Source organism: Sipha flava, unplaced genomic scaffold, assembly GCF_003268045.1.
Source record: "Sipha flava isolate LNK unplaced genomic scaffold, YSA_version1 233_pilon_pilon, whole genome shotgun sequence".
Taxonomy (NCBI): domain Eukaryota; kingdom Metazoa; phylum Arthropoda; class Insecta; order Hemiptera; family Aphididae; genus Sipha; species Sipha flava.
Window position 1 is genome coordinate 112,781 of NW_020272873.1, and position 27,561 is coordinate 140,341.

At 28.8% G+C, this 27,561-nt stretch overlaps 1 protein-coding gene across 6 annotated transcripts; it reads right to left on the minus strand.

Annotated features, from left to right (window-relative positions):
• Positions 1 to 1,944: 1,944 nt before the first annotated feature.
• On the minus strand, positions 1,945 to 27,556 carry LOC112683722. 6 transcript variants are annotated; one of them, XM_025554875.1, is made up of 8 exons: positions 27,441 to 27,519; positions 7,391 to 8,018; positions 6,048 to 6,438; positions 5,182 to 5,271; positions 4,954 to 5,091; positions 4,757 to 4,840; positions 4,465 to 4,621; positions 1,945 to 2,309 (listed from the first exon to the last, which is right to left on the minus strand). In XM_025554875.1, the coding sequence occupies exons 1-8, from the start codon at positions 27,473 to 27,475 to the stop codon at positions 2,201 to 2,203; spliced, it is 1,632 nt and encodes a 543-aa protein (XP_025410660.1). In that variant the 5' UTR covers positions 27,476 to 27,519; the 3' UTR covers positions 1,945 to 2,200. The 6 variants fall into 6 exon arrangements, with proteins under 6 accessions (XP_025410660.1, XP_025410658.1, XP_025410661.1 ...); XM_025554873.1 differs by having other exon boundaries at positions 1,946 to 2,309; positions 5,170 to 5,271; XM_025554876.1 differs by lacking the exon at positions 27,441 to 27,519 and adding an exon at positions 23,993 to 24,024 and having other exon boundaries at positions 1,946 to 2,309; positions 5,170 to 5,271.
• Between the last annotated feature and the right edge of the window lie 5 nt (positions 27,557 to 27,561).

The following is a 27,561-nucleotide window of genomic DNA, read 5'->3' on the forward strand; positions in this document are numbered from 1 at the left end:
TTTTTTTTTTTTTTTTGTTAATTTCTACAGCCTTTTAATAACGATTTTAGATCACAAATTTCTTACTTGTTCAATTTCAAATGCAAAATAAGTAAAATATGTCAAGTTTTGAAGATTATTTATCTTTTTTATCAAATATTTATTACACTCATTACTTGCATCCAATTTTTTTTAAAAATTTTGCTTATTTTGAAAATGCCATAGTTATTAATAAAAATGAAAATAAAAAATATCGTATCTAGTCAATCTAAAATATAAAGTCTATTTGATATAATCAATTTATTTTAGCTCTTTACCTTCAGTAGTTTGCGTGAATTTACACCGTTTCATGGCATTCTGTTATTTACGTATCAAATGTGCGTATTGTTTACGACGTTTACGTGTTCTTTTATTTTTTAAAGATGGACCGTTGGTTGGAAGGTGAAAACTTTAATAAAAAGCATATTACAAAGACAACTCAATGTATTCAGTTCGTAAAAGGGGGAAGCAATGACGAAAATGGTAGTCAAGTAGTTAATCATAGTAAATCAAATGCGAATGACTTCGTAAACCCGATCAAAAAACGTAAATACAACGAAAATTATTTAGAGATGGGGTTCACAGATACTACAGCCACAGTGCGTAATTTGTTTGAAAGTTCTTCTTAAAAGTTCTATTTATGCCGGAAAATTTCGCTGTCATTTTGAAGTGATCCATCTAAATTATAAAGGGAAAACGATTGACTATTTTAAATGAAAGCGTACTGAACAAAAAATTTGTTCAAAACAAAATAAAAACACTTGTTCAATCCGACAATGAAAACACATTGAAGGCTTCTTACACGGTGAGCTACCGTATTGCTCAAAAAGGTGAAGCTCATACTATTGAAACCCTTATAAAACCATGTCTTATAAATATAGCAACTTGTATGCTTAATGAAAAATCTGCCAAACATTTGTCTACAATTCCTTTGTCAAACAATACTATTGCACAACGAATATCAGGTTTAGCTACAAATGTAGAAAAACACTTGTCACTATTATTAAATACATAACATTTGCTCTACAACCGGATTAATCAACTGATTTTGCATGTCTTGATAGTTTAATGGTGTTCGTTCGTTACGAAAATATGCAATCTTTTGAAGAACACATTGAAGAGGACCACGCTCTGGCAATGCAAACCATGTCTCCTTCTTTGAAAACGTAATGGATGATGCTATAAAAATAATCAATTCCATTAATTCACGGTCTGTGAAATTCAAACTTTTTTAAATTATTGGGCAAAGTATATTACTAAAGGCCTATTTGAGTTTTTTCTAATAAAGCCTTTTTGGAAGCAAAAAAAAGTTTGGGAGCCCCTGACTTAAATAAACTGAAAACTGCTATATAAAATTATTAGGAATTAAAGATGATTGGTTAAAATCATCTTGCTAATTGTCAACATTACCAGCCTTCTTTTTTAGGAAATTAAGTAGAACAGTTAATTCTATGTATCAACATAATTTAATATATTTTATAAAAAAAAAAAAACATTTTTCAAAAACAAATGAATGCTTAATAATTCAAAAACACTGCACATTTTACATTTTGCTTAATTAAATTAGATTTTTTAATCTATATAAATAAAATTATAAGTTAAAATACACAATTTATTTCAAAAGTAAGTGTAACACGGATTTAAACGAACAATAACATTTATGCACTTAAAAATATTTAAACTTACTTTTTATAAAATTATTGATAATATTTATACGGTTTATAAATAACTTGTTTTTGATTTGTTTTTTTTTTTATATTTATTCATAATATAATTGTTGGTATATTGTGTTATGTTAAGTACAAATAATTTCAGTCTTTAGTAATATATAATCTATTTTTAAGAGTAGATGGAATGATTTTAATGATTTACCAGAGACTAAACTATAATACTGTCTTAGTAAATATTATTCCATAAAAAAAGTTTACTCGATGAAATTATAAATAATGAAAATCCAAACCCTAAAGTTATATAAAGTAGAATTACATAATATAAGCTATAGGATAAAAATACAATAAAAATATGTTTTTTAAAAAAACTACAAACCATTTTAAGAATGACTCTTCTTAGTTCAATAAGAAGTTGTGTGATTTAAATTAGTAACTTTCTATCAAAAAATAGTTGAATAAAGTTAAAACTATTTTTTTTCTATAAATTAAATTCGAGACAATAATTAAACATTTTAATAATTTTTGTAAATTTTAGTGTTGTGATGGCTATCGACTTCTGTGGATAAAGCTTGTTTCTCTTCAGTAAATTCTTGTTTCTTACTTTTTTCAAAATACATCCATCTAAAAATAAACACCACAAATTGTATTATTTATGAAAATAATCGTTATTTTATCAAAAAATTTCTTCATAATAATCATATTTATCCTGATATGTACAGAGCAATTCTATATTATAATAAAAATTCAATGTCTTACAAAATATGTGTAACTATCAAAGTTTTATTATAATTCATGTATAAAAGAATATTAAAAATAAATTAATAAATAATAAATAATTTATAAATTCAATTTTTCGAAATCCGAAATCAAAGTTTAGAATGAAACCCAAAATCCAAGTATAGAATAATATCTGAAATCGGTTTTTGATTAAAATCCATGATTTCAAAATCTGAAATTCGAATTTAGAGTAAAATCAGGATTTTGACTTTCGAATTCCAAGAACCCGGATATTTCTACCAAGCACTACTACAGAGGTTTTATGTTTCAATATTCAACAATGTTAAAATACAAGTATTACCTTATTTTGCGCCACCAAAGATTTTTTTACCCGTCTAATCTATTCATTAAAATATTAAAATCTAACCTTACACTTCACGCTTGGACGTTTGAATTTATTTTGAATTGCTTTGCCCTATTTTTTGTGCCACGGCCCTTGCTGTTTTAATACAAATATTTATTAAATATGAGTAAAGACTGGATTTATATGCATTTTATATTATAAAATATGCATATAAAAATGCGAAACATGCAAAATAAAATTTTAAGTTTTAATAAATTTTATATTTGATTTTAATTTTGCAGCGATAATTATTTATTAATTTTATTAAAATTTTCAAAAATAAAAAGTAAGATGCAAATATGCATTACGGAAATATAATTTAATAAATTATAGAAATTATAGATACAACAAATTGAAAAAATTTCCAAATAAATGTTTGTAAGAACATATAAAATGCAAATATTTGATCGCCCATTTATAAATAATAATAGTTTATACTTACTGTAGTCGAATATCAGAAAAATAAAAGAAATCGCTTATTTTAAAATTTTGGTTAAAATAATATGTATATCGTCTAAATAGTGTTTACGAATTGATTTGCTAAATATTATATCAAAATGAAGAGGAGATAACATACAAACTCATGCAATAATAATACTTGAAAAATATTGATACAAATTTCTTCAAACGTATTATAAAAAAAAGCAATACATCTGTACCCATATGAGGACGCTCAGCGCCAGTGGCAGATCTACGGGAGGTAGATATGGGGGATAGATCCCCCTCCCCCGTGGGTCGAGGGTTAAAAAAAATTTTTTTGCAATCAATTCAGTTTTTGCATGCACAATTTAAATAAATAATATATTTTTTTTATTTAAATATCACGCCTCTTTTAGAAAAAACTGCGCATACACTAATTGCTAAATTTTTCGTTGTATCTGCCTGCGCAACGAAGTTACCCATCGACAACAAAAATAGACTTCTGGAGTGTGAATATTATGCCAATTTAATCAGAAGAATATATATCTTGCATAATTGCTTCATGTAAGCATGTGTTACCAGAGCTGGATTAAGGGAGGGGGCTATGGTCGCTATAATCCCGGGCCACAAGATGAAATGAGACATAATGTATTGTCTCGTTTTTTTTTTATATATAAAATAAACAAACGTTTTTTTAAACATTTATAAAATTAATACGTACTTCTTTTATTGCATATGCCGAATAAATGTATATCAAAATATGAATAAAATGTAATTTTTCTATACTACCGATAAAACGTATTTTATAATCGTTGCCTAACTAGTATAAAGTACTGTCTTATCAATTAATTGTGACCATACTATAATATACAAATATACTATACTTATTTTAATTAAAATTTATAACAAATCACTAAATCTGAAAAAAAAGATAAAGTCCTTTTCGGTGAAAGGGCCCAGCCGAAAGTCAGTGTCGTTAGTAATCAGGCAAATGTCTAGGACCTCACACTAAAAATATATTCGGGGACCCACAATTTGTCAAGTTAGAATAGTTGGTAAAGAAATTCTACCACAAAAGCTTGCAATGGCACTGCTGAAATAAATAGCCCCTTATTATACTCGTATAACTATAATGTGGCCCTGTGTGTAGCGAACTGATGAACTATCAAATGGTATTGTTGAATAATAAATGACAATAGAAAAAGCATTTTGTAATAAATATCAATATTGACTTACAAGAAGATCAACACACCGGGAAGATTTATCGTTCCTCCGAAAATGTAAAACGCGCCGGGAAACCAGTTCAACGTTTTTTGATAAATTACACTGTACAGTGGTCGGAATATAGCAGGAACCACGGTTTCGGCGAGCGAAAATACCGCCAACACTTGACCTGGGTAACAAATTAAAAAAAAAAAAAATGTAGGAACATTGTCACAGTAATAATAATAATATTGTAATTATTATATCGTGGTGTTTTAACTTAAACACCGTATTTATTGTTATGCGATCATGGTGAAATATTTACCTAGTTCGTTTGCTGGAACAAGCTTTGAGAGTATCGACCTCATAGCTACGAATGCCGTACCGTGAAAAATGTCAACAATCGGACCTATGATATATTAATTTATTTAATTTAAATATCAACTCATTATATAATCGCATTAAAAAAAAAAAAAAATTGTATTGCACTGTAACAATAAGTAAACGTGAAAAACCACTTGCCTACATAGAATACGAATCCGGTCGGTGCGAACGCGTAAACAAATGCAGCCAGTCCTTTGCTCAGACATCCAATAGCTCCAATTAGTCTGTCGTCAACGCCGAATCGATTAACTAACACGCACAGTGTAAATCCAATACCTAGAATATTCAAAAATAGTCTTCAACGTCTGTATGAAAAATTGAATATAATATTAATAGCTATTGTAGTAATTATACCAATAAGATTACAAATAAAGTAATACGTTGAGAACAAACTGTAATCTACTTCGTTCCAGTTAAACTTGACTCGAGTCAACAAATACATTAATGATTGTTCACCTGGAACATGTTTTGATAAATCACATAAATAACGTTTTATGATAAAAAAAAAAAAAGTGCACAATTAAATTCTATGAAAAAGAAATAAACATAAGAATGTACGATATAATAATAATTGCAACAACTGCGTAAAGAAATCAAATATAATTTGCGGATGAATTACCGAGAAGAATAAAAATCAATACACGTTTCTTATAATAATAATAATATGAAAAAATTAGAAAATATAATTATAGATGGTATTCTATGTATACACGAGGGATATGACATTTTAAGATTTTGGATCTGAGCGAAGCGAGGAACTTATTGATTTTGCGATTGTGGAAAGACTATATTATCCGTTTAACACTAGAATCTAGATCAGTGATAATCAAACTACAGCTCGTTAACCAAATTCAACCCGTGGAAGTATTCTAAGTATTAATACTTTTATGGTATACTCTCATAAACTGTACAAAAAAAAAAAAAGTTCATTATTAATTAAATAATTTATTATTATTGATGAAATAATTAAATTTTGTGCTTAATTACTAGTAAAAATATAACAAAAACTGTAAACATCTTACTAGCAGCGTTTTTTAGATTCGAAGTAAGGCAAAAGTACCCTGATCTTACTGATACCGAGGATCTTACTGAATTTTTTTGTACTCGATCATTATTTTAATCAAATCGGTTTTTGAAATTAAAATATATCAGCTGACAGTTTAGTGTGTATTTCATGACTGTTCAAATGCACACGATATTATTATGTTATATAATAACACATTTGTACTAACCGCTCAACGGCCCCAAAAGAATGACCACGATAACCATCAACAAAATAATGTTAGTCCTTCTGTTGTCGTCCCCTTGCTTAAACGTAACCCAAATAGCCTTTTTTACGTGTATCAAATCGAAAAACTCAACAATGTTGCACAGAGAAGAAGATTTTCCCGTTTGTTTGGTGACCACGACGGGCTTGTCACCGTTTTCGTCGATCGCAGGCTTGACGTCACTGATCACAATTATACCATAAACGAAGGTAATCAAATATAGCACAGTGGATATAATGTAAACGCCATAAAAACCATATTCTCGAAACAAAATGCCTGATAATGCGGCTCCAATTGGAACACTGATGGAGGAAAATAACGTAACGAATCCAACACGAAGTGTTCTATTTTCAACCTGTAGAATGTAAAATACACGTATTATTATTATTATTATTATTATTATATTTAATTATATTGAAATATTAATTTAATTTATTATATATTTTATATATATAAATACTAGGGTGGCCCTAAGTTATAGGCGGAGAAAACATTTTTTTTTAATTTTTCATCCCATAATTTTTGTTTATTTCAAGATATTTAAGTTAATTTTAGTCATGATTACTAGCCCCCTTTACATTCGGCCAAGAGTGTGGAAAAATTACAAAATAGCGTTAGTTAGTTGTTTTTTGAATGTAATCAATAAACTATTGTACTTATTGTAAAAATGTATATTAATACATACAACGTACTATGATGTAAAAAAATTATCGATTCTCATTTTAAAAAAAATCAACGAATGCAAGTGTCACCAAACCAGATGCCTTTTCGAAATCAGATTCTCACTCCAGTCACTAATCAGTTTCGATTCGTTTAATGATAGTTGCGTTAATAATTTTCTTTTATCGAAGTTCCAACGCACTGTTCCAAGACATCGATGTTAGGTCCGAATAATGTGCAGGAGTATTATTGAAGGGACTAATTTTACAAACCGAGTTGCTTTCGTTTCGAATATTTCCGTGCGACTCTAACGAGCGAACGTGAAAAAATTAACCAATGCTTGATCCATGAACCGGTGCATTCTGACCGGACGAAAACGGACCGGAATCAACATACACACACATGCGCGCACGCACATAGGCCTGACGATAAGTGGGGAAAGAGATGATCCCCTCGGGACCAGAATTGTTGAGAATTCCCGGAAATTAGGAACTACAAATTACTAAAAATTAAACACAATTAATGATAAGAATTTAATGAACACTGCAGAAAAAATTAAGATATACCCCCGGGCCCGGGTTTCTCTCTCCATAGATTAATTTCTATTCAAACCCTGCACACACACACACACACACACACACACTAACCGTGCTTATGTCTCCCACGTAGGCGAATACCGCGAGAAACAGTACAGGTAGGCTGCCAGTGACGGACGAAGGGACGGACTCGACGAGGCCGGCCACCTCCATGGGCAGCTCGTAAAAGTAGAACACACACACGATCAGACCGACGTTGCGCACCAACTCGCCCAGGATCGGCATCAGCATGAACGGTTTGCGCCTGCAGTGCCGGTCGCTCCACGACCCGATGAACACGACCAGGGCACAGGGCACGGCGTTCTGTATGACGTTCTGCCACACCATCATGCCAGCCACCAACTGCTGCGCGCCGATCTCTTCATCCCGGTAGAACGTGCCGTTCCGGTTGCCGCGCAGCGCGCCGCACGTCGCCTCATCCAGCGCCATGTTCACCCGGCACGCTTTCTGCAGGTTCAGGTTCTGCGTGGTCAGGCTGGACAGAATCATCGACAGCTGGAACACGCCCAGCAGTGGTTCCACCGTCACGTTCCTCAGCACGTCCACGGCCCACGACGGAAACCCGCCGTCCACTTGCCGCCGCCTACCGTCCTTTTGCCCGTCCGCCGTCGAGCCGGCGATCTCGCGCGCCGACGCTTCCCCCCGTTCTACCGTTTCCATGTTGGTTTTCTGCTCTAATCTGAAATCCGGTTAGAAAAAATAAAACAAATCGTAAAAATCAAACAAATCGCGACCCGGTACGGCTGGTGCGCCTGTACACGTACGGTTTGCGATTTCGTCGGCTGCATGTAAACTCCTACACGAATTAACTTTTTACCCGAATTTCAAACATATTGTTATCTCCTGCACAGATCTTTTTTACCTGTTAATAAAATATGGTGTAAACTCCTACACGGACCTCTTTTAGATCGGGGTTAAAGCTACATGACATAACCGCCGAATATTATAATTAATACTAAATAAGTTATATTTAAACAGTGGAATTTAAAAATCGTGTTTATATCTATAATCTATAGTCTACTCAAAATGAGATCAATACTGAAGGCGACCAGTTTTCGTCCACGGCGTTTAATGACATACATAATATGACGCTCTATACGATATAATCGAGCTGGTATAATGTGTTTTTCCTCCAAAATTATAGTCTGCTAATAATACAACAAATGCTTGTGAATCTTTCCATTTTAAATTTAATAGCAATTTTTATCATCACCATCCGAATCTGCATTTATTTGTGAAAGTTTTGCTAGACATACAGACCGAAACATATATAAAATTAGAAGCAATGATACACCTCGGCTTCGACAGCCAAAAACAATTTTAAAATATGAGTACTTATAAGAACAAAAAAAAATACAATGAAAGAAAAATTTCACGTCATGAATTTTATTAAATTTTATACTTATTAAAATAAACAATTAAACTACTGTATTAAAATATAAAAAAATGTATTATAACAAAATCGATTAAATTTATTTATTTTTATATTAGTAGTTCAGCTTTTTGTTACCATATTATAAGAGTTAACACTATCTTATGTATGAATTAACACTATGTCCATATAGGAGATTACCTACTTTTTTAGGAGTTTACCATTTCTTATTTCATGGATTCCGTTCATCGTAAGCACCGTTATTGCCATTATAACATAATGATAATGACTAGTACAAGACTGGAGAACTGATATTTTTATGTGTACATGCTGACGCGATTGTTTAAAGAACGAATTTCTCAAACTCAAAACAGCAATCGTTTCGGTTATGTATTCCAGATATTTAATAACTATTAAACAAGAGTTTAAATTTCGAATATAATCGAATTGAATAATAGAAAATTTAACATTTTGATAATTCTCATATTTTTAATTAAGCCAAGTAAGAATATAGTCTATAGTACAAGTAATATTTTACTATAGTAAAAGAAAACCTAAGGGGTAACTTTCAAGCGTTTTTAACCATTTTATAAAATGTTGAATGTTTAAACTTTGACACTAATAAAACTGATAACATTAGCAGACCGATAACACTGAAAGAAAATGTTAATATCATATTAATTTAGTATGTATATCAAATAAAATGGTAATTTGTTAAATACATGCATTTTATTTCGTAAATTATTATGTATATATAAAACAAGCTTTAATATTATGATTTTTCCTTTGTCTGTCAATAAGATTTCGGCCAGAAGGAATACCTCGATCATCGTAAATTTTTTTTTTTTCTATAGAAAATGTTACCATTAAGGTACATTTTAATCATTTTTATTTTTTAATTCTCAACAGCTTTCCAATTAATTGAAATAATACATAAATATTTCATTTCAAAAATAGTTGACATAAAATATAAATTTATATATTCCGTTACCAGGGGTGATGTTGATTTATGACATGTTTGCTTCTAATAGTAACAAGCTTGATATCTCATTCTTGTATGAGAATTCGTACTAGCTACATATCAAGTGTATTCATAAATTAACTTACTTAATATTGTATAAGTAATTACAATACAAGTGAAGATCATTCTTCAAATAGCTTAATTTGCAGTTATATTGTTAAAAGACTTTGTTTATTTCTGAAATATCAGTTGATTTTTTTTTAAATTTTCATAACAAATTGATAAACCTTATTCAAAATCATGGAATCGGCTGCAGCAGGAAGTTCTACCAAACGATTGAACGAAAACGAATCAATTGATGTTAAAAGAAAATTTGTCGAAGAAATCGATCCACTGGATGAAATATTCTCGAAAAAATATAAGAGGTTTTACATTAAAATACATAGAATATTTTATATTCATAGATATGTTTTCACCTTAAATAATATTTAAAAGGGCAAAGGTATATACTGAGAGTAAAAGGCCCGTGGATCCAGAAGTCCCTAGTCTTAAAGATACGTGTATTAATTTTTTGAAGAAGAATTTAGACGGTACGTATTATTTTCTGGGTGTACGATGATGTGTACAAGATTGTAATTATATTTTGATTTCACCGGTATATTGATATTACGGTAATATTATATTATTTTCTTTTTTTTTTTAGATTTAAAGTGTACTAAAGGGATCCCATTTCACCATCTAGAACCGGTATTGAAATTCGCTACTCCCAAGCAATTACACAAAATAGAAAAAAATAATCCATATCTGATACAATATACAAATAAGTTGTGGGAATATCATACAAAAAAACAATTCCGGAATGAGAACCCCGGCAGAGATCAAATGTGGAGAGACGTATACTTTGTAATTATCAATAGTTTTTTTGTTTCTTAACGTAAGTTTTGTATTCATCCATTAGTCAGCAGTATATTATTATGATTGGCGTCCATTACCCTTCCCCCCATCCAGAAATTTGTGATTTTTCATACTTATAATTAGTACGTAATTTGTATGAATTAGTACGACTATTTTCAGAATTTGTACGGAGCTCGTTTACCTAGAAAAATTCGTTTTTCGCGGGAGGGACAGGAATGACGTTATTCCAACCCCTCCCAATAGTAAAAATACACGTTTTACAAAAATTTATTTTGCCAATAATTAGTATGTAATTTTTATTAATTTAAACGACCACTTTATCGTTTTTATTGATTAGCAAAGTGTTATATTAACAAAGTACAAAATATTTTTAGAAAAATGTTGTATGCTTAAAATCTCTTATAACATTATATTCATAAATTTTATTATTATTATTTATACAAAGGCGTACTGCAAACATACTATTTCTATTTTAAACATCTATATGTTGGATAACAATGGCATGGCATGAGCTCCGTACAAATTTTGAATAGTCATACAAATTCATACAAATTACGTACTAATTATAAACATAAAAAAAATCACACATTTCTGGATGGGGGTGAGACAGGGTTATAGACGTTTATGATTGTTGATAGTAAGATATAAAATTATATTCATTATTTACAGCCTGAGCCAAGATATATAGTATATTTAAGTTTCTACACATATGAGAAAACATATATTAGTTATCAAGTCATTTTTCAATTGTATTGATGATGTATGTTATTAGCATTTAATCATAGTCTTTTATTGTTTAGCAATTTGTAGCAGAACGTAAAAATAAATTTAATGGGTTACGGTTGATGACGGAGTCAAATTTACTCAAAGACAGACATGGTCTTGCGCCAGCACCATCCGCAAAATTATTAAAGGATAAGTATGTTATATTGATTTTCAATAATAATTAAATTGTGTTTAATGATTACACAATTAATTAATCATACATTTGTTCAAGAGTAGAGAGACCATTCTAATAATCTTATGTTATAGATAATCCCAAATCTTAAAATATTTTATCAAAATGATATTAAATTTGTTAATTTTTGTAGAGATTGCAAGAAAAAAAATACGAATAGAAGCACCTGAATATCAAGTATCTTCAAAAACACGTCCATACACAAGACCGAAAAATAATATTTAGATTTTTGATAAATTTTTCTTTTTATTATTTCATGTAAAATGGTCATTTTACGTGTTACTGTCGATATTAAACATGATTTGTTAATGATTTTGAATATTTTTATCTATGACTAAATCTAACATTACTTCAATCTTCATTGTGCCTACAAAATAAATGTAGATAGTCGTCGATTTGCTAAGCAAATTTTTACGTCAATAACATTTTGCTATATGCGAGTCCATATTTATGGATCTCCATAAAAGTAATAAAATAATCTATACATTTGAAGGTATCATGTACCTCTTTACAGTAAACTGACAGTATCTTATCACATGTTTTCATTGACTATGCATACCACATTATCATTACGACTACAACTAATGTCATAGTCTTGGTCACTAATGAAAATGATAGACCAATCATAAAAATAATGTTTAGTTTTTCAAGTATTTATGTCATTGACTCTATCACTAAGCTTAAGCTAGGCATTCCATAAAAATTCCATCCAACAATATTACTGCCCATAAAAAAACAGTTCAAAATATACCTACTGAACATTTTCAATAACGCCATTGACGAGAACATATAATATGCTGTTGTATACTTAAATCTCCATACATTTGGGATATTTTGTGTATGAAAAATATAAAACAAATCTTTGTTGAATTTTTATTTTATTGTATTTTTAAATTTTGATATAGAAATAAGATAACAAAACGTGAATACTTTTTAGTAAAATTATAAACATAGTCGTATGCATTGAAAGTTATCAAATAAACGTTGAACAGTTATTATATATATTCTGTAAAAATATGTTTTGAAAAATATGTATTTGTATAATGTTATTGTGGTGTCGATTTAAATAAATTATAATTTATTTATTTAATTTACAACCATATATAGAATACACTTAGTTTAATCTAAAGTTGATTGTACAATGTGACCAATCTAAATACTAAATTAAATACCTAACCATATACTTCTACAGTCATACAAAGTGATATATCCGACCTAATTCGTTGAGATCCGTTTTTCGAAATCAATGGTGAATGCATTTTAAGTATATAAGAACTATTTACCTGTATCAGTCACGGTGTCCAGCCAAAATAGCGGAAAAAAAATAGCGAAAAGAAAAATAATTAATTCAAAAAAAAAATTTAGCGAAACTGAATTATAGCGATAGAAAATATATCGAATTTTTGGGAAATAACCATAATAATTCTTATACCGATAAAATCAGATATCAGTCAATTTATAATGTAATTTCAACTTAAGAGGCATAGCATCCAACCATATGAAGATTTATTGATGTGATGAAGGAGCAACAATATTTTTCGGAAATTAAACACCAACAATTCATTGCCGGAGCAATAATCACTTCATCTTAAAACATTAATGACATTATTAATTATTCAAAAGGTATCGCGTATAGCCTGAGCTTACAAATGTAAATATTGTAATTTTTAATTAATACATATTTTTATAGCATTAAAACAAAACAAAATCTGTGAATAAATATAATCTTAATTTTTTTAACTTTTATTTTTGTTTGCTTGTAACATTTCAATTAACTTAAATATAAAATAAACTATAAAATATAAATACATATTTTGCTGTTATGGTTTTTACAAGAATGTAAACTTCGCTTTTTCTGATTTCGCCAATTTGCTTTCACTATTTTTCAATTCGCCATTTTGGCCAAGAACCATCAGCCACTCGTCATCCCTGCATTTCACGTGATCCCATAAACAGTGTCTTGTTATTTCTCTTATTTCAATTGCCATTCAGTGGTTGCATATGTCGTTATAGGCAATATGGGTGCATTTTCCTACTCCGAACTTATATAAAGTTAAATTTACCGATATGTACTATGTACTATATGAATTATAATAATCCTTTTATGTATATATATATATTTATATATATATAATATAATAGGCCTTTTTTATGTTTCAATTTAGTGAGGTTATTATTTAACATTTTCCAAATTTTTTTTTTACAGAGTTCTTCTGAATACCGTTATGAGTGTCACCACGTTGCCCGGTTATTTATTTTATTTTTTTTATCGGAGAGGAAAAAGAAGAAAGGATTGGAGTTATGTTAAATAACGTAGTTACAAAATCGGAATATAAAAATACAATCCCCTCTCTTTTTCCTCAGATCTTTTAATATTTAAAATAAAAATATTTAAAATTATTTTTCAAAAGAAAATTATTAAACAAGTTAAAATTAAACTGTAACTATGTACGAAGGTACTTTTTTAATACTAAATTGAAAAAACTCTTTCAGCGATGATCGTCTTTTATTTACGTTAAAAGATCATTGAAGAAACGAATTTATTTGTAATGTGGTTCAAAATTTGACGAATTATGTTACCTATTCTTAGAACTCGTAAGGATTTTTTCGTATAAGTAGGGATTTGAAGGTTTTCCAATGTTCGATAGCTTGTTAAATTCTTGTATACAATATATAAGTATTAATAATTTAGGTAAATTTTTCAATAAAAAAAATGTGCGCAACGTGATTTTATGCCCCTCAAACCGATAAAATATTGCAAGGATTGATTACAATAAACAAGATAATTTACATATTATTATATCAGTGTATAACTTGCCCGTACGGCGTACTCACACTTTTTGATAACAAAACGCATGCCTAAAATGCATATTTTAGTCATATTACGTCCTAATTAAATTACTAGTAATATCAGAATGACTACACTGTCAGAGAAGCAAAATACATAATATGGTATTATTATTTCTGTTAAATTGTTTATGTTAATGAAAAATAAATTTGAAATAGATTGGTTTTTACCATAAAAATACTAAATTATAAATTATAATAATACGAAAACTGGTTGAATATTATTGATATTATTATAAACAAACCTATTAAAGTTATCCGCCACAATTTTGATGGTCATAATAAAACGCTTACCTAATGTATTACATAAATATAACTAGGCATAGTTTATAAAACAACCTTGTTATTCTAATGTAATATTTTCTTTTATTTATATACTCATCTCGTGTTAATAAACCAATAGCACAAATCATGTAAGATTTGTGGTTTCCACATTTCAATATTTAAATTTCTAATAATAGATTTGATGTTGATATTAGTTTATATTTATTTAATATTAAGGTGGTAATATAATTATAAGATTTTATTTTAATAATAACGAAAAAATCGAGATTATAATTTGAAAACTATTAAAATCCATTTTTTTAATGCAACGAATTATCATTGTTTTCAAATTATACAAATAATATTACATTAGGTAACTTAACCAAAGTAACCAACTCATTATTTCTATAAACTTGCACAAAGTGCGAATCATATGTCAATATTTGCACGTCTGCCTGTAATATGATATCCAAAGAACAAAATTATGAAATATGTACACTCGTTCTAAGTATTTCATCAGAATTTATACATAATTATGATCAAGAAATGCAACATTACACACCAAATATACATAATAAGTATTTTTGAGTTTTAAATTAATAAAAATCGATATCATTATAAAACTTATCTAGAAATATAAACTATGTAGTCCTACAAGGATAATAATATGAAATATCAGACTTGAATCATTTTATTTAATAATTATTGGTAAAAACGAACACTGTAAGAAACCTTGTTTAAAAAAAAATTTGAAATGTATTATTGTTTGAACTACGAGTTTATCTTATTAGAAATATATCAAGTTCTAATGTAAATATAACCAATAATACATGTGTATTGGTAGTTAACGTTATTTCTTAAAATTGTTTAACCCTACACTGCATGACATTTTTTTTTGTACTTAAAAAATTATATGTTATATCATTCCAATCAATAATTAAAAGAAAAATAGTTAAAAAAAAAAAATGTATTCTGTCACTGTAACTAAGGATTTAAATGTGTAATGCATTTATGCACTTGTATGCAGTTACGATATGATATATCGATTTAAGAACTTAATAGTTAAGTCAAATTCTGATAAAAACCAATTTTTTGTTTTAATAAAGTTGGCTGTGTTCATTTAAACTAGTTACATTCGTGTTTTAGAAACTCGGTTTTACTGTTTTTATGTATTCTCAAAAAATATAAAATACTTATTTATATATTGAATGTACATTTTTATTATTTTCAACCATTATCTTTACAGCAATCTGAATATTTTTAACAAAAACATTTAATATTTCCATTACATACGGAAAAGATACTTACCGATAGATTTGCAATATGTGTCTAGTCTTCATGAACAGTAAATTAAGAATCCATTAGAAAAAGAAAATATGATAACACTTTATTCAAGTAAAAAAAAAATGTATCATCCTAATATAATAATACTAATACAATGACAGAATAAAGTAATAACAGAAAATTTTAAATTTAAAATATTCTGAGACGATCGCCTTTAGATAATATGACAAGTATAATAATAATAAAATAAGTATAATAACATTTTTGACAAACTAAACGATATTAACTATGGTCAGCGCATGTGTCCTTATTAATTATTAAATTCACATTATTTATAAAAAAAAAAATTAAAAAAATCTTGATAAAATAAAGGTATACAAACTATAACTGTATAATTATGCATATTACGAACTGTGAAACTTTGCGTTTTATAGATTAGCGTTGTATGTTTTCCGTTAAAAAATACAAAAAAAATGTGAATTTTGACACGCTATCGATCGTGTTATGGTAGAAATCGTGAATAAAATACACGTATAATTAATTCAGTGGTGATACAGAGACCTACAAAAACTTACATAATCACATTGCATTCCATCAAAATTTAATATTATTAATTATCAATAGTTTAAAATTTATATTTTATTCGTCATATTTACTAATATCTAGTGAATTCATTAAGTATTCTTCAATGACAAATAATATAGATAAATATAGGTCTCGCTTTGTATTGATCTATCCAATAATATGACTAATTTTATCAATATTAAATTCTAAAATAACTTCTATTGTAAAATTAACCACTTTGTTATGATAATATTACATTGTAATAGTTCACATTTTCTCGGTTAAATTTCATTTTTTATACCCTTACTAATGTTAAGAAAAGAGTCAATATAATTATTCTAAAAAAAATATAGGTGATGAATATCACTTGAATTTATATTTGCTTTAATAAAATTACCTACGCACAGTTGAATTATATTTTATAATTTATTGAAACAATGAAACCATAAGATTGTTCTCCGCGTGGTTAATAATTATTTTATATTATACTATATTGTAACCAATTAAGTATAAAAAATTATTGTTGATAATTTGAACTATAAATATTAGAACGTTCGTAAACGACATTTTTATTTTAATTCAAATCTTGCTTCAAACACTAGATTTCTTATTTTTCTGTTTGTCATTCCAAAAGTCTTTAAATAAATAAATTAAAATACATTTTGACTGGAATGTTAATTATAATTTGATATAAGTTTTACGGAATGCCGATAACAATATTATGACGGAATGTTTATTAGCGAGTCTTAGTTTTCAAAAACATTCGTACTATTCAATTCTATTTCTACAAAATTATATAACGAAAACCCTACGGTGAAATAATCAATACCAATATAAAATTTAAACGTTAAAAAAAATTCCAAATAGTGTGTAATTTTTGAGAATTACGAGTAATAGATATTATATTAAAAATATATTAGTCTACTTACCCGTTAAAAAAAATATATTAACTATCTGATCTTTGATAGTTTGATAGTTAATATCGTCTCAAATAATATTATAATTAAAATCTAATAAAAACGAATTCGGTCTGTTTGCACAATTTGCAAAAACAAATTAATCACTAGGTCTACATCAACTCATTTCATGAAATAACCGTCCATCATTTTGAACTGTTCCAGACAAGCTCTGTATTTCATGTGCGTAGGTATATTACCATTCAGGTTTATCATTTACCTCCTCTATCAAATGTGTGTATCATAAACCGGATTGTTATGTAACACGTACATTTTAAAACGTTATTTGACCGTTGTATCTTCTTACACTGTTGGAATTTTCCAAACGTATCTTAGAATATTATCCCCGTGTATACAAATTTTTCAGGAAAGACGAAGTACAGCTGTGAAAATGTCTCTCTTACAAAGTACGGATTTGTCAACCATTCGACATAGGATTCGAAGAACAATATGAGAACGAAGTGACCAAAACATACAGTTATAATTACATAATATTACGCGATTACTGATGAATATTAAAATATTCACATTTAAACAATTTTTATTATTAAACATTTGTGGGTTACAGTCAAAGGCAAATTAACCACTAGGCTCGTGAGGCTGAACCTAGGACGGCAATTTGTAAGGGGTGGCAAATTTTTATGTTTTATTTTTTTTACTCTCAAACAAAAATGAAAAAAAATATATATGAATGACATTCAAAAACTCATTATTTTTGATATCGGAAAATTCGAAATTTAATAATTTAAATCTCTAGAAGGAGCCTAATCTTGAAACGTCGATTGCGTAAACGACCGCTACAGTTCGAAAACACGTTATGACAAACTGCCCGATGAAAAATTATTGGCTACTTGTTTTTAATTATAACTTATATTATTATGCATTACGCACAGTGGCGGCGTGACGGCAGATTTTTGAGTCCCTGGACTCAAGTCAGTGGGTGAGTAGGTTGATGGGTATTGACCATTGGATATCGAGTGAGTATGTAGCATGTAGAACGAATAGTGGAGGAGCTCTTTTTACAAGCTACCCTTAAATTTATTTTTAGGTATGTGGGTGGGTGGGCAAAATCCTAACAGGACTCATGAAGTAAAATATTTCACGCCGCCACTGATTACGCGTAAAGGTACGGTTTCCAAGCTGCGGCTGGCCGCAACGGCACACGTAGTTTGACTGTGCTATTTAAAATTGCGGAGCGTGGTTTCCAACGTGCGATCGACGATTGCGTGATTTAAATAGTCGTGGCTCGCGGCTATAGTGCTCTGGTAGCAGTACATTGCGTGAGTCGTGTGCGTGTCATATAGTGTTTTATTGTATTTTTTGCATTTTAATTAAAAACTATGTCAAAATCTACATTTTCGTCGAACAATGATGAAGTTTTGATGGAAGAAGTTGAGAAACAATCCGTATTGTATGATAGCTCCCACGAATACATAAAGATATTATATTATCAATAACTTCTTCCATCACTATACTTTGTTAACTAACTAACAATTAACAACAAAACTAGTATAATAAATAAATTATTTACCAAAAAACACGTCTGTACTCTACACAATATTAGGGTAAAATGAACTCCGGCCGCAACGTCTAGTCGTATTTAGGAAACCAGTCGGCACGCAACGTTTAGTCGTTACGGCTGATCGTTGCGGCTGATCGCAAGCCGCAGCTTGGAAACCGTACCTTAACACATGAGAAATACGCGGCCATTAAATAAGAATAAGCAAAAATCGTCGAGTTTTTCTCACTAATTAGACAACTGTGAATATTAAATATTGATTATAAACTGACGATAATATTGATGGTGAATAAATATAAATTAATTTATCGGCGAAAATGATTGAATGTTCGACCGTTCGACGAAAATATATGATTATTTTCAACCCATATTATACAATATACGTATATACTAATTGACACAGTGGCGGTGGTAATCGTTATGGCATTATTTGGGTTTATTATTATGACTATAAATTGATTATGTGTGTAAACTAGTGATGGGCAGAAACGACTATTTGATACTACCGACTATTATTCGGTTTTCATTACGTACTACCGACTATTATTCGACTAATAATTTGCACGACCAGCTATATACAAATCATAGAAATTAGTCGAATAATTAGTCGACTATTTTTTTTCCAACCAACTAATATGAATAAATAAAATTAGTCGACTAATTATTCGACTACTTTTTTCCAACCAACTAATATGAATAAATGAAATTAGTCGACTAAAATAACTGATAACTCGGTAATTCTAAGAAATTTAAATTGTAGTCGTAATTCTATTTAAAGGTGAGGTTTTGTTTCCGCAGTTGACTGCAGCAGTCATACATAGTCAAAACAAAAATAACGATAATGACACGCACGGCGCACGTCGCACACACTACAAATTTAAAACAGTTGTAAATTTGTATTTATTTTTCCTAGTTATGTTTATGTTTTTTGTTATATTATTATTGTTTTTGTTATATTGTTGAATTAAAGTAATTCATGCTAAAGTTTGCAATCGTCCAATAAAAATCAGTTGAATAATAAAAAAAAGTTAAATTGAATAATGGTAACTAGTCGAATAATAAAGTAAGTCGAATAATAAAAATAAGCCGAATAATAATAACTTGTCAAATAATAAAAATTAGTCGAAGAATAATAATAACTAGTCGAATAATAAAAATTAGTCGAATAATAATAACTAGTCGAATAATAAAAATGTTCGAGTAACTAAATTAGTCATTTGATACTACCGACTAAGTCGGTAGTTATTAGTCACTTTTGCCCATCACTAGTGTAAACACATTGGTCGGCCCTCGCCTTTTGTAGTTTTGTATACCTACTAAAGACTGACTTTTTCTCTGCATCGTAGTTCAAATAACCAATACAATTTTATTTCTTGAAGGTATATTTAATTATTCGTAAGTAGGTATATATTATGATATAATTGTAATCAACCTATATTGTATTGTACTTATTAGGTACGTATAAGTACTTGTACTTATTAAAATAAAATATATGTTATAAAAATAATAATGTATATAATATATTTTACTGTATATTTTTACGCAGGCAGTGGCGTATAAATGAGGGAGGGGTTCGGGATAATTCCCTCTCCTCCAGGACAAAAAAAAAATATTGTCCAGTTTTGAAATTATTAGAATAATAGAATAAAAAATATAAACGTCACGAAAATAACACATAATGTGAATATAAAATCTAATAGTCATCAATTCATGGGCGTATATTAGGAGGGGGGCAAAGGAGTGATCACCCTCCTTGAATTCGTATTTAAGGAATTGATTATGTGAGATACATATTTCAAATTTTTTTAATGTGGATCATTCTATAACGAAATCAAATTACGCGTGGCTATGAATACTGAATTGGGCTTTTTGTTGGGTCCATACTTAGTGAAAAATCAAATAAAACACAAGCGTAACTTTCTAAACACAAATATTAAAAAAGAACTACACAAAAGTCGATTCTAAGTGGATCCGGCATAAGATTAAAAAAAAAAGCCATAAATATTAAGGATTCACCTGAATTAAATATTACCAAACATTTTACTTTAATTTTGAGCCTGAATTAAAGAAAAATTTGACTCGCCCCCCCCTCCTCTAAAATTAAGTCTATATACGCCCCTGCATCCATCGTTTGTTTTAGACCTTCTATCCCGGGGGGAATCTTTAATTTCCAAGGGGGTATGCCTTAGAAGTAAATAATTAAGGGAAGCAAAAGTATCGTTTTAAACTCAATTTATAGGTATTAGATAGATACTTACGAATACGTAGATTCTTAAAAATCTAACTTTGATTAATTATATGTATATAATATTTGAATTAAAGTGTAAAGTAATAATTATTCACAGGGGCGTATTTAGTAGGGGCCATGGGTCCCGTTGCCCAGAGCGGCATGTTTTTAAAGATTTAGAGGGGTGGAAATTTTTATTTCGTACTTTACACAATTATACAACTTACGCAAATGATTTAGCAACGTGTTTTCTAAATGAGTGTGTACAATTTTAAGGCCATATAAAAATATTGAAGTTAAGCTTACAACAATACAGATGTTACAGTTTATAAGAGAACATAATTTTAATAGTGTTTATCTTTATACTGGAGTAGCTTTATGTATTTTTTGTATACACCATCTACAAATTGTAATGCAGAACGTTCTTTTTCAACACTTAAAAGAATAAAAAATATTTTCGCTCTACAATGGCACAAGACCGGTGCTTGGTTTTAGCGGTATTAACAATTGAAGCTGAAATAACCACTTTATTAGATTTTGAAAAAATAATTAATGATTTTGCTAGTTCTGAATCAAGGAAGAAAAAAATTTTAATTTTGTATTTATATTGTATATCTAGCAGTTAATAGAGGTTTTAATAAATAATATTAATTAGTAACAACATTTTTTTTTTGACTGGGGGGGGAGGCAAAATATGTGTTGCCCTTACCCTGAAATTCCTAAATACGCCACTGATTATTCAACCATAATACCTTTGAACCATTTCTCACTCCTGGGACGGTCATACTCGATTACCGATTTTTGGGTTGTTACAGTATTTAAAAAAAGGGGTGGTAAACACTGAGCGTGCTTCAGGGCACCGAGAAGGTTAATCCGCCACTGGTTACAGTTATGTTTATTATACGCATTGCGTGGTATAGTTTTGAAAATATTCATGATGCTTCAATGAGAATGTTTTATTCGTCGGACATGAGTTTCTTTTGAATTACAATCAGCCCCTATTTTTCTTACAAATTTGTACTACACATCTTTTAATGTACGGTTATATGATACAGATTCCCCCTCCCTGATAATTTTTAGTAATATTTATTTTTTATTATTCAAATTGTGCATTATAATTAGGTAACTAACAATTTATTATTATTTTTTAAACTGAAAATATACTCATGTCTGGCATAAATCTGAAAACTATTAACAAATTATTTATTTTAATGGGGGATATATAATTTGAAATTTAATAAATATATTTAAGTCCACATCAGCTGTCTTGCTTAAACTGGCTTCCTTAAAAACACCTTCATAGTAGTCTTATTTATGAGTATTTAGTAGGGACACACTTCTCGAATATGTAGTGCACACTTCCAATTTTAGACTACACACTTTTTGTCGGGGTTCACTAAAAAGAGGGGCTGACTACAGCGGTTAGTCAATAAAAAACATAACGTAAATTTAAATATATATATAATAAACCGTTATATAATATATAAACTGTGTTTTCACCAATTTAAAGAACACTGAATTTCTTTGCCGGATTACATTAGAATAAATCGATTTTTTTTTTTTTACAAGCTAGTAGTATAGATTTTATAGACATATTTTAACATTTTATCATTCCAGTATGCAAATGCGCAGTACAATATGTGTTTTTTTTAAATAACAACACCTATTTGAACCCAATTTTCGGATAGGTCTATATTTTAAAGTACATTTTTATGTATCAACTATGGTTCAAAATTCAAAATTGACTGAATAAGAGTCATTTGAATTTTAAAAAATAATGCATTTTTAGGATTCATTAAAATATATCAACCATTTATAATTATTTTTTATAAGTTGATTTTTAAATATTTTTTTTGGTATTTTTTTAAAAAGTTCTATAAACAAGATTAACATAATATGGATAGAAAATTATTTATTAAAAATCGATCACAACAGTCTAACCGAAGATTGTAGATTCAATCTGATGTAAATTAAAACTTAAAATTCCACATCTTCATTAATATAATTTACTCTTGGTAGTCTACAGAATACTTTTATAAAATATGCTCCATGGTTAATCAATCATTTTTCTATTTTAATAAATGTGTGTGTGGTGAATGGTATTAATATAACCTGGGTATTGTTCAGCATACATTTCTGTTGACCGACAAAAAATTTCTGTTAATCATCTAATATAAACTAAAAACATTTAAACATTTTCTTAGTTTTTAGTTAACTCTTTGTATGTCAATTTTATTTATAACACATAAATAAATATATCTAAAAATATTTAAAAAATAACTAATAAAAAATCATAAACGGTCTTAGGCATTTTAATGAATCATAAAAAATAAATTATATTTTAAAATTGAAGTGGCTTTTATTCAGTCAATTTTGAATTTAGAACCATAGTTAATGCATTACATTTACTTTAAAATAATAGGAATTTCCGAATATGGTGTTCAAAGTAGGTGAGGTTCTATAAAATACATATATTATACTGTGTATCCACAAACCGAAATTATATAAATGTTGAAATGTGTCTATAAATGTTAATTTATACACTAGATTGTAAAAAAAAAACCTACCTAAGTAATTAAACAGAATAATTCAGTATTCCTTAAATTGGCGAACACACGGAATATATTATATCTATTTGCAAACAAAAAATGTTGAAAAATATAATTTTCTTAATTTTAAGTGTTAGTAAAAAAATTTTTAAAAATACTGTAATCGTTGTTAAATATTGATTAACTTTGAATTCGTGTAGATAATAACAAAAATGTATTTATTAAATGTGATATTACCTTTGCAGTTCAAAAATGGTATTATTTAAACAAATATCTATTGGTCTGTGCAGTTTTCTAATACATTATATAAACAAAAAGTTAAAAAGTTAATGTTAATATTTAAAAAAAAAATTAAATAACTGTTCTTAATAAGATCAACTTTATTCTTAAATACAATTTTAAAACAATATAAGCATAACATACGTCAATTGTCACTTATTGGACAGAACTATTAAATTGTGTTATTAAAACCATTCACAATTTATTTATTATCTTTTAATACAAATAATTATATCATGAAAGTCAATTTATTTTTAATACTCCAAGCCTGATAACATTTAGTATAATACAAATAAATGGGGTTCTTGTTAAACATATTTAATTATACATCGTGTTTAAATAGAGAGCAGTAATGTAAAACTATAAATTATAATATTTTTAAATTAAAAGGTTTTTTTTGTGGCTCAATGAAATAAAAAATGGTTCAAAATTCAATATTTTGGAATTTGGTTCAAAATAATTTGTATAATTTGCTAACATAAAAATTCATAATTTTTTTATTTTTATTTTTTCCTATATATTTGAAAATGTATATGTGCTATTTTTAACTTTGGTAACAACAAGAATTATTTAGTAAATGAAACTCTATTCGAGCGAGTTTTCCTAGTACTTTGATCAGAATAAATCAGATCCCGGCACCAAAGTCATTTTAAAACGTAGGATGTTTGTGATTGAGTATGTGAATTTTATATAGTATATAACGGTATTCACATAGTATGTATGTGAATATCAACAGTTGTAATACTTAAATCGTTATGAGAAGTGTAGTAAAAAAAATCTAAAAAGCTGAAGAAATCTGGCATGGATATATCGCCAGGAAAAATTATTGTTTTTAATTTGGTTGGTTTGACGTTACTTCATAACTTATTTTCATATTAGCATAAAATAAATAAAAATTTATTTTGAAGTGGATCATTACTTTTAATAAACTTTTTGTGTTTTTTTTTCTTCCCAAGGGAAACATAAAACATTGGACAAGAAGTGCCTGCGTAGTACTACCACCTGATTATATAGTATATGTAGATTGTGTCGATAAATACATGGTACACGTATATTATAACAAGACTCTATTACTAAATTCTGTTTACGAAACATAAGACTAAACTAGTAATTCTCAACCTTCTTGTGTTCCAGGACATTTTTTTTTCACAAAATTACATTCTAACGGAATATTAAATTAATATAGAATATAACTTAACCTTTTTTTTTTCTTCAGCAATATTTAGTATGAAATTATTAGGAATTTGTATAATAATTTTTCGAATTTTTACAGTCTTAGTTTTCTCGTTACCAAACGAAAACCATAGGTGGGGCTAGGGTGACGTCAGCCCAGCCCCATCTCAAGGAAAATTTTAGTGTTTTCAACTTTTTTTCAATGCCATGTTGTAGTAAGTAATTTGTATGAATTTGCACGATAACCCTTCGGTGGTGATCGATTAAAATTTGAAAACGCAGCCACCCTGGTCCCCCCCTCAAGAGAATTTGCAGTGTTTTCAATTTTTTCCGTGGCTGTATTTATATGGGTCACGTTTATATTTGAAATAATCATAAATATTTTTATTAAAGTGAGTATCCCTGTCGTATCTGTGTAATAAACGATATTTCATTATCATTAAGGGCACATCATGTGTAAATACATTCACTGAATATTACAGTTTTCATTGGATATGTTATTTACTATTACCACTGTATAAGAGAAAAGTGTTCTCATCTTTTTTACATTGCGATTATTTTTTAGTCTTTTATTGACAATTCAACATTAAATTATTGCACTTTAATAATTATTCTAGTGGTTACTACTATTATAATTGTGTATAAAATGTACATGTTTATTTTACATATTAAAATCCCACAGTCTTTGAAATTTTGAAGCCGGGTTACAGATTAACATTTATTATGTATTTAATTGTAATTGTAATTATAAATTTAATAAATGTGAAGTTTTTGGAGGATAGCGAATCAATGTATCAGATTTTGGGAAAAAGTGATGTATAATGAGAATAGAAAAAATCAATTCTTATTGTGATGATATCGTCTGATATGAAAAGCAACGATTACATAGGTTTTAAAACAGTATACTCCATCGGTTCTCAAACTTTTTTGGTACACGCATTCCCAAAACAAAAAATGTTTAGTTGCGCTTTTCATAGATAAATAAAACATTTTTTTTTTTATTTTAATAAAAACAAAAAATAAATATAGGACAGTGTAGTGTAAAATATAAATATTTGCCTTGCGCCACCAACAATAAGTGCCTAAGCCTAGAGAAATGTGCCTTACAGTTTAGGAACCACTGATATACTCTGTATATATTCTATTTAATAATACACCATGGGTGGCAAGTACCATTTGCACACATTTTCTCCAATTTTTAAACCTAACGCCGTATGGTATACACTCGGTGACGTAGACAGGCAGGAAAAGATGGAAACCTTCCTAGAACTTTTACTGTGTTGAATGTAGACTAAAATAGCAATATGTATACAGACAAGGCATTAGAATTTTTTTTTCCAGCGGAGGACAGAGTAAGGCAAATATTTTTTTTACATGGACTAAGGTTTTTTCAACAGATACTGAGATCATTTAAATAAAATATAAATATTTTCGTATCATATAATATAATATTATCAGCGGTCATTCGTTGCCATTTTCATGCCGAATTGTCATCTTACAAAATGCACGTATCCCCAGCCACCCCAACACAAAAAAATTGCAAATTTTTTTTTATATCAATATATAGTACTCAATTGTTACGATTTCTTGCATCATTTACACTGATATGGATACAAAATACTAGAGGTTTTAAGAAATAAAGATGAAAATTTGACTTTTCCGAAAAATTATTTTTTGAGGCAATAGATATCCAATTTGTACTTAATTGTAAGCAGTGGCGTGGATATTATTTTGGAACAATTTTTCCTTCAAAATATTAGGTGGATAAGTGGTTAGGTTAGGGGGATCCCTTTCACAATATATCTAGCCACCTCAATTACTTTATATCATAGAAAATAGAAATATTCTACGTATATAAATATGCGTCTTACTTATGTAACATAAGTCCAACATTCTACTACATATAACCTATTAATTATAGTTCAAAAATTTAATAGTAAATTATTACGCCGAAAACATCAGTCTGCCAATGCAGACGATCGTCGTGGGTTAGTTACAATTCATTATTAGGAAAACCGGATGTTAAGTCTATAAATTATTTTAATTATAATTGTACTTTGTATTACTATTATTATTATAATTATTACTATTAAAAAAACTAGAGAAGTTAAAATATGTTCTGTTACGCTGAATAGATATATTTTACGCGATTTTTATTTTACTTCGCAGAACAGCGCAGTGACCGGGTCACCGGTGCACCGCTGGAAGAAGTCGGTGAGCGCGCGCGTTGTACCTCACGGTCGACATGTGTGTGCTATTGCGGATCATGGTTCAACACGTACCGCCCTGGTAATCCCAATCTGGTTACGAACGGAGGCGGCGGCGGTGGGGGCGGCGACACAAGCGGAGCAAAA

Coding starts and splice junctions, on each gene's coding strand:
- LOC112683722 (XM_025554873.1), bottom strand. CDS start 27,475: ATGATCCGCAATAGCACACACATGTCGACCGTGAG. Junction 6,439..7,390: donor ACGTGGGAGACATAAGCACG/GTTAGTGTGTGT, acceptor TACATTCTACAG/GTTGAAAATAGAACACTTCG. Junction 5,272..6,047: donor TCTTTTGGGGCCGTTGAGCG/GTTAGTACAAAT, acceptor AACATGTTCCAG/GTGAACAATCATTAATGTAT.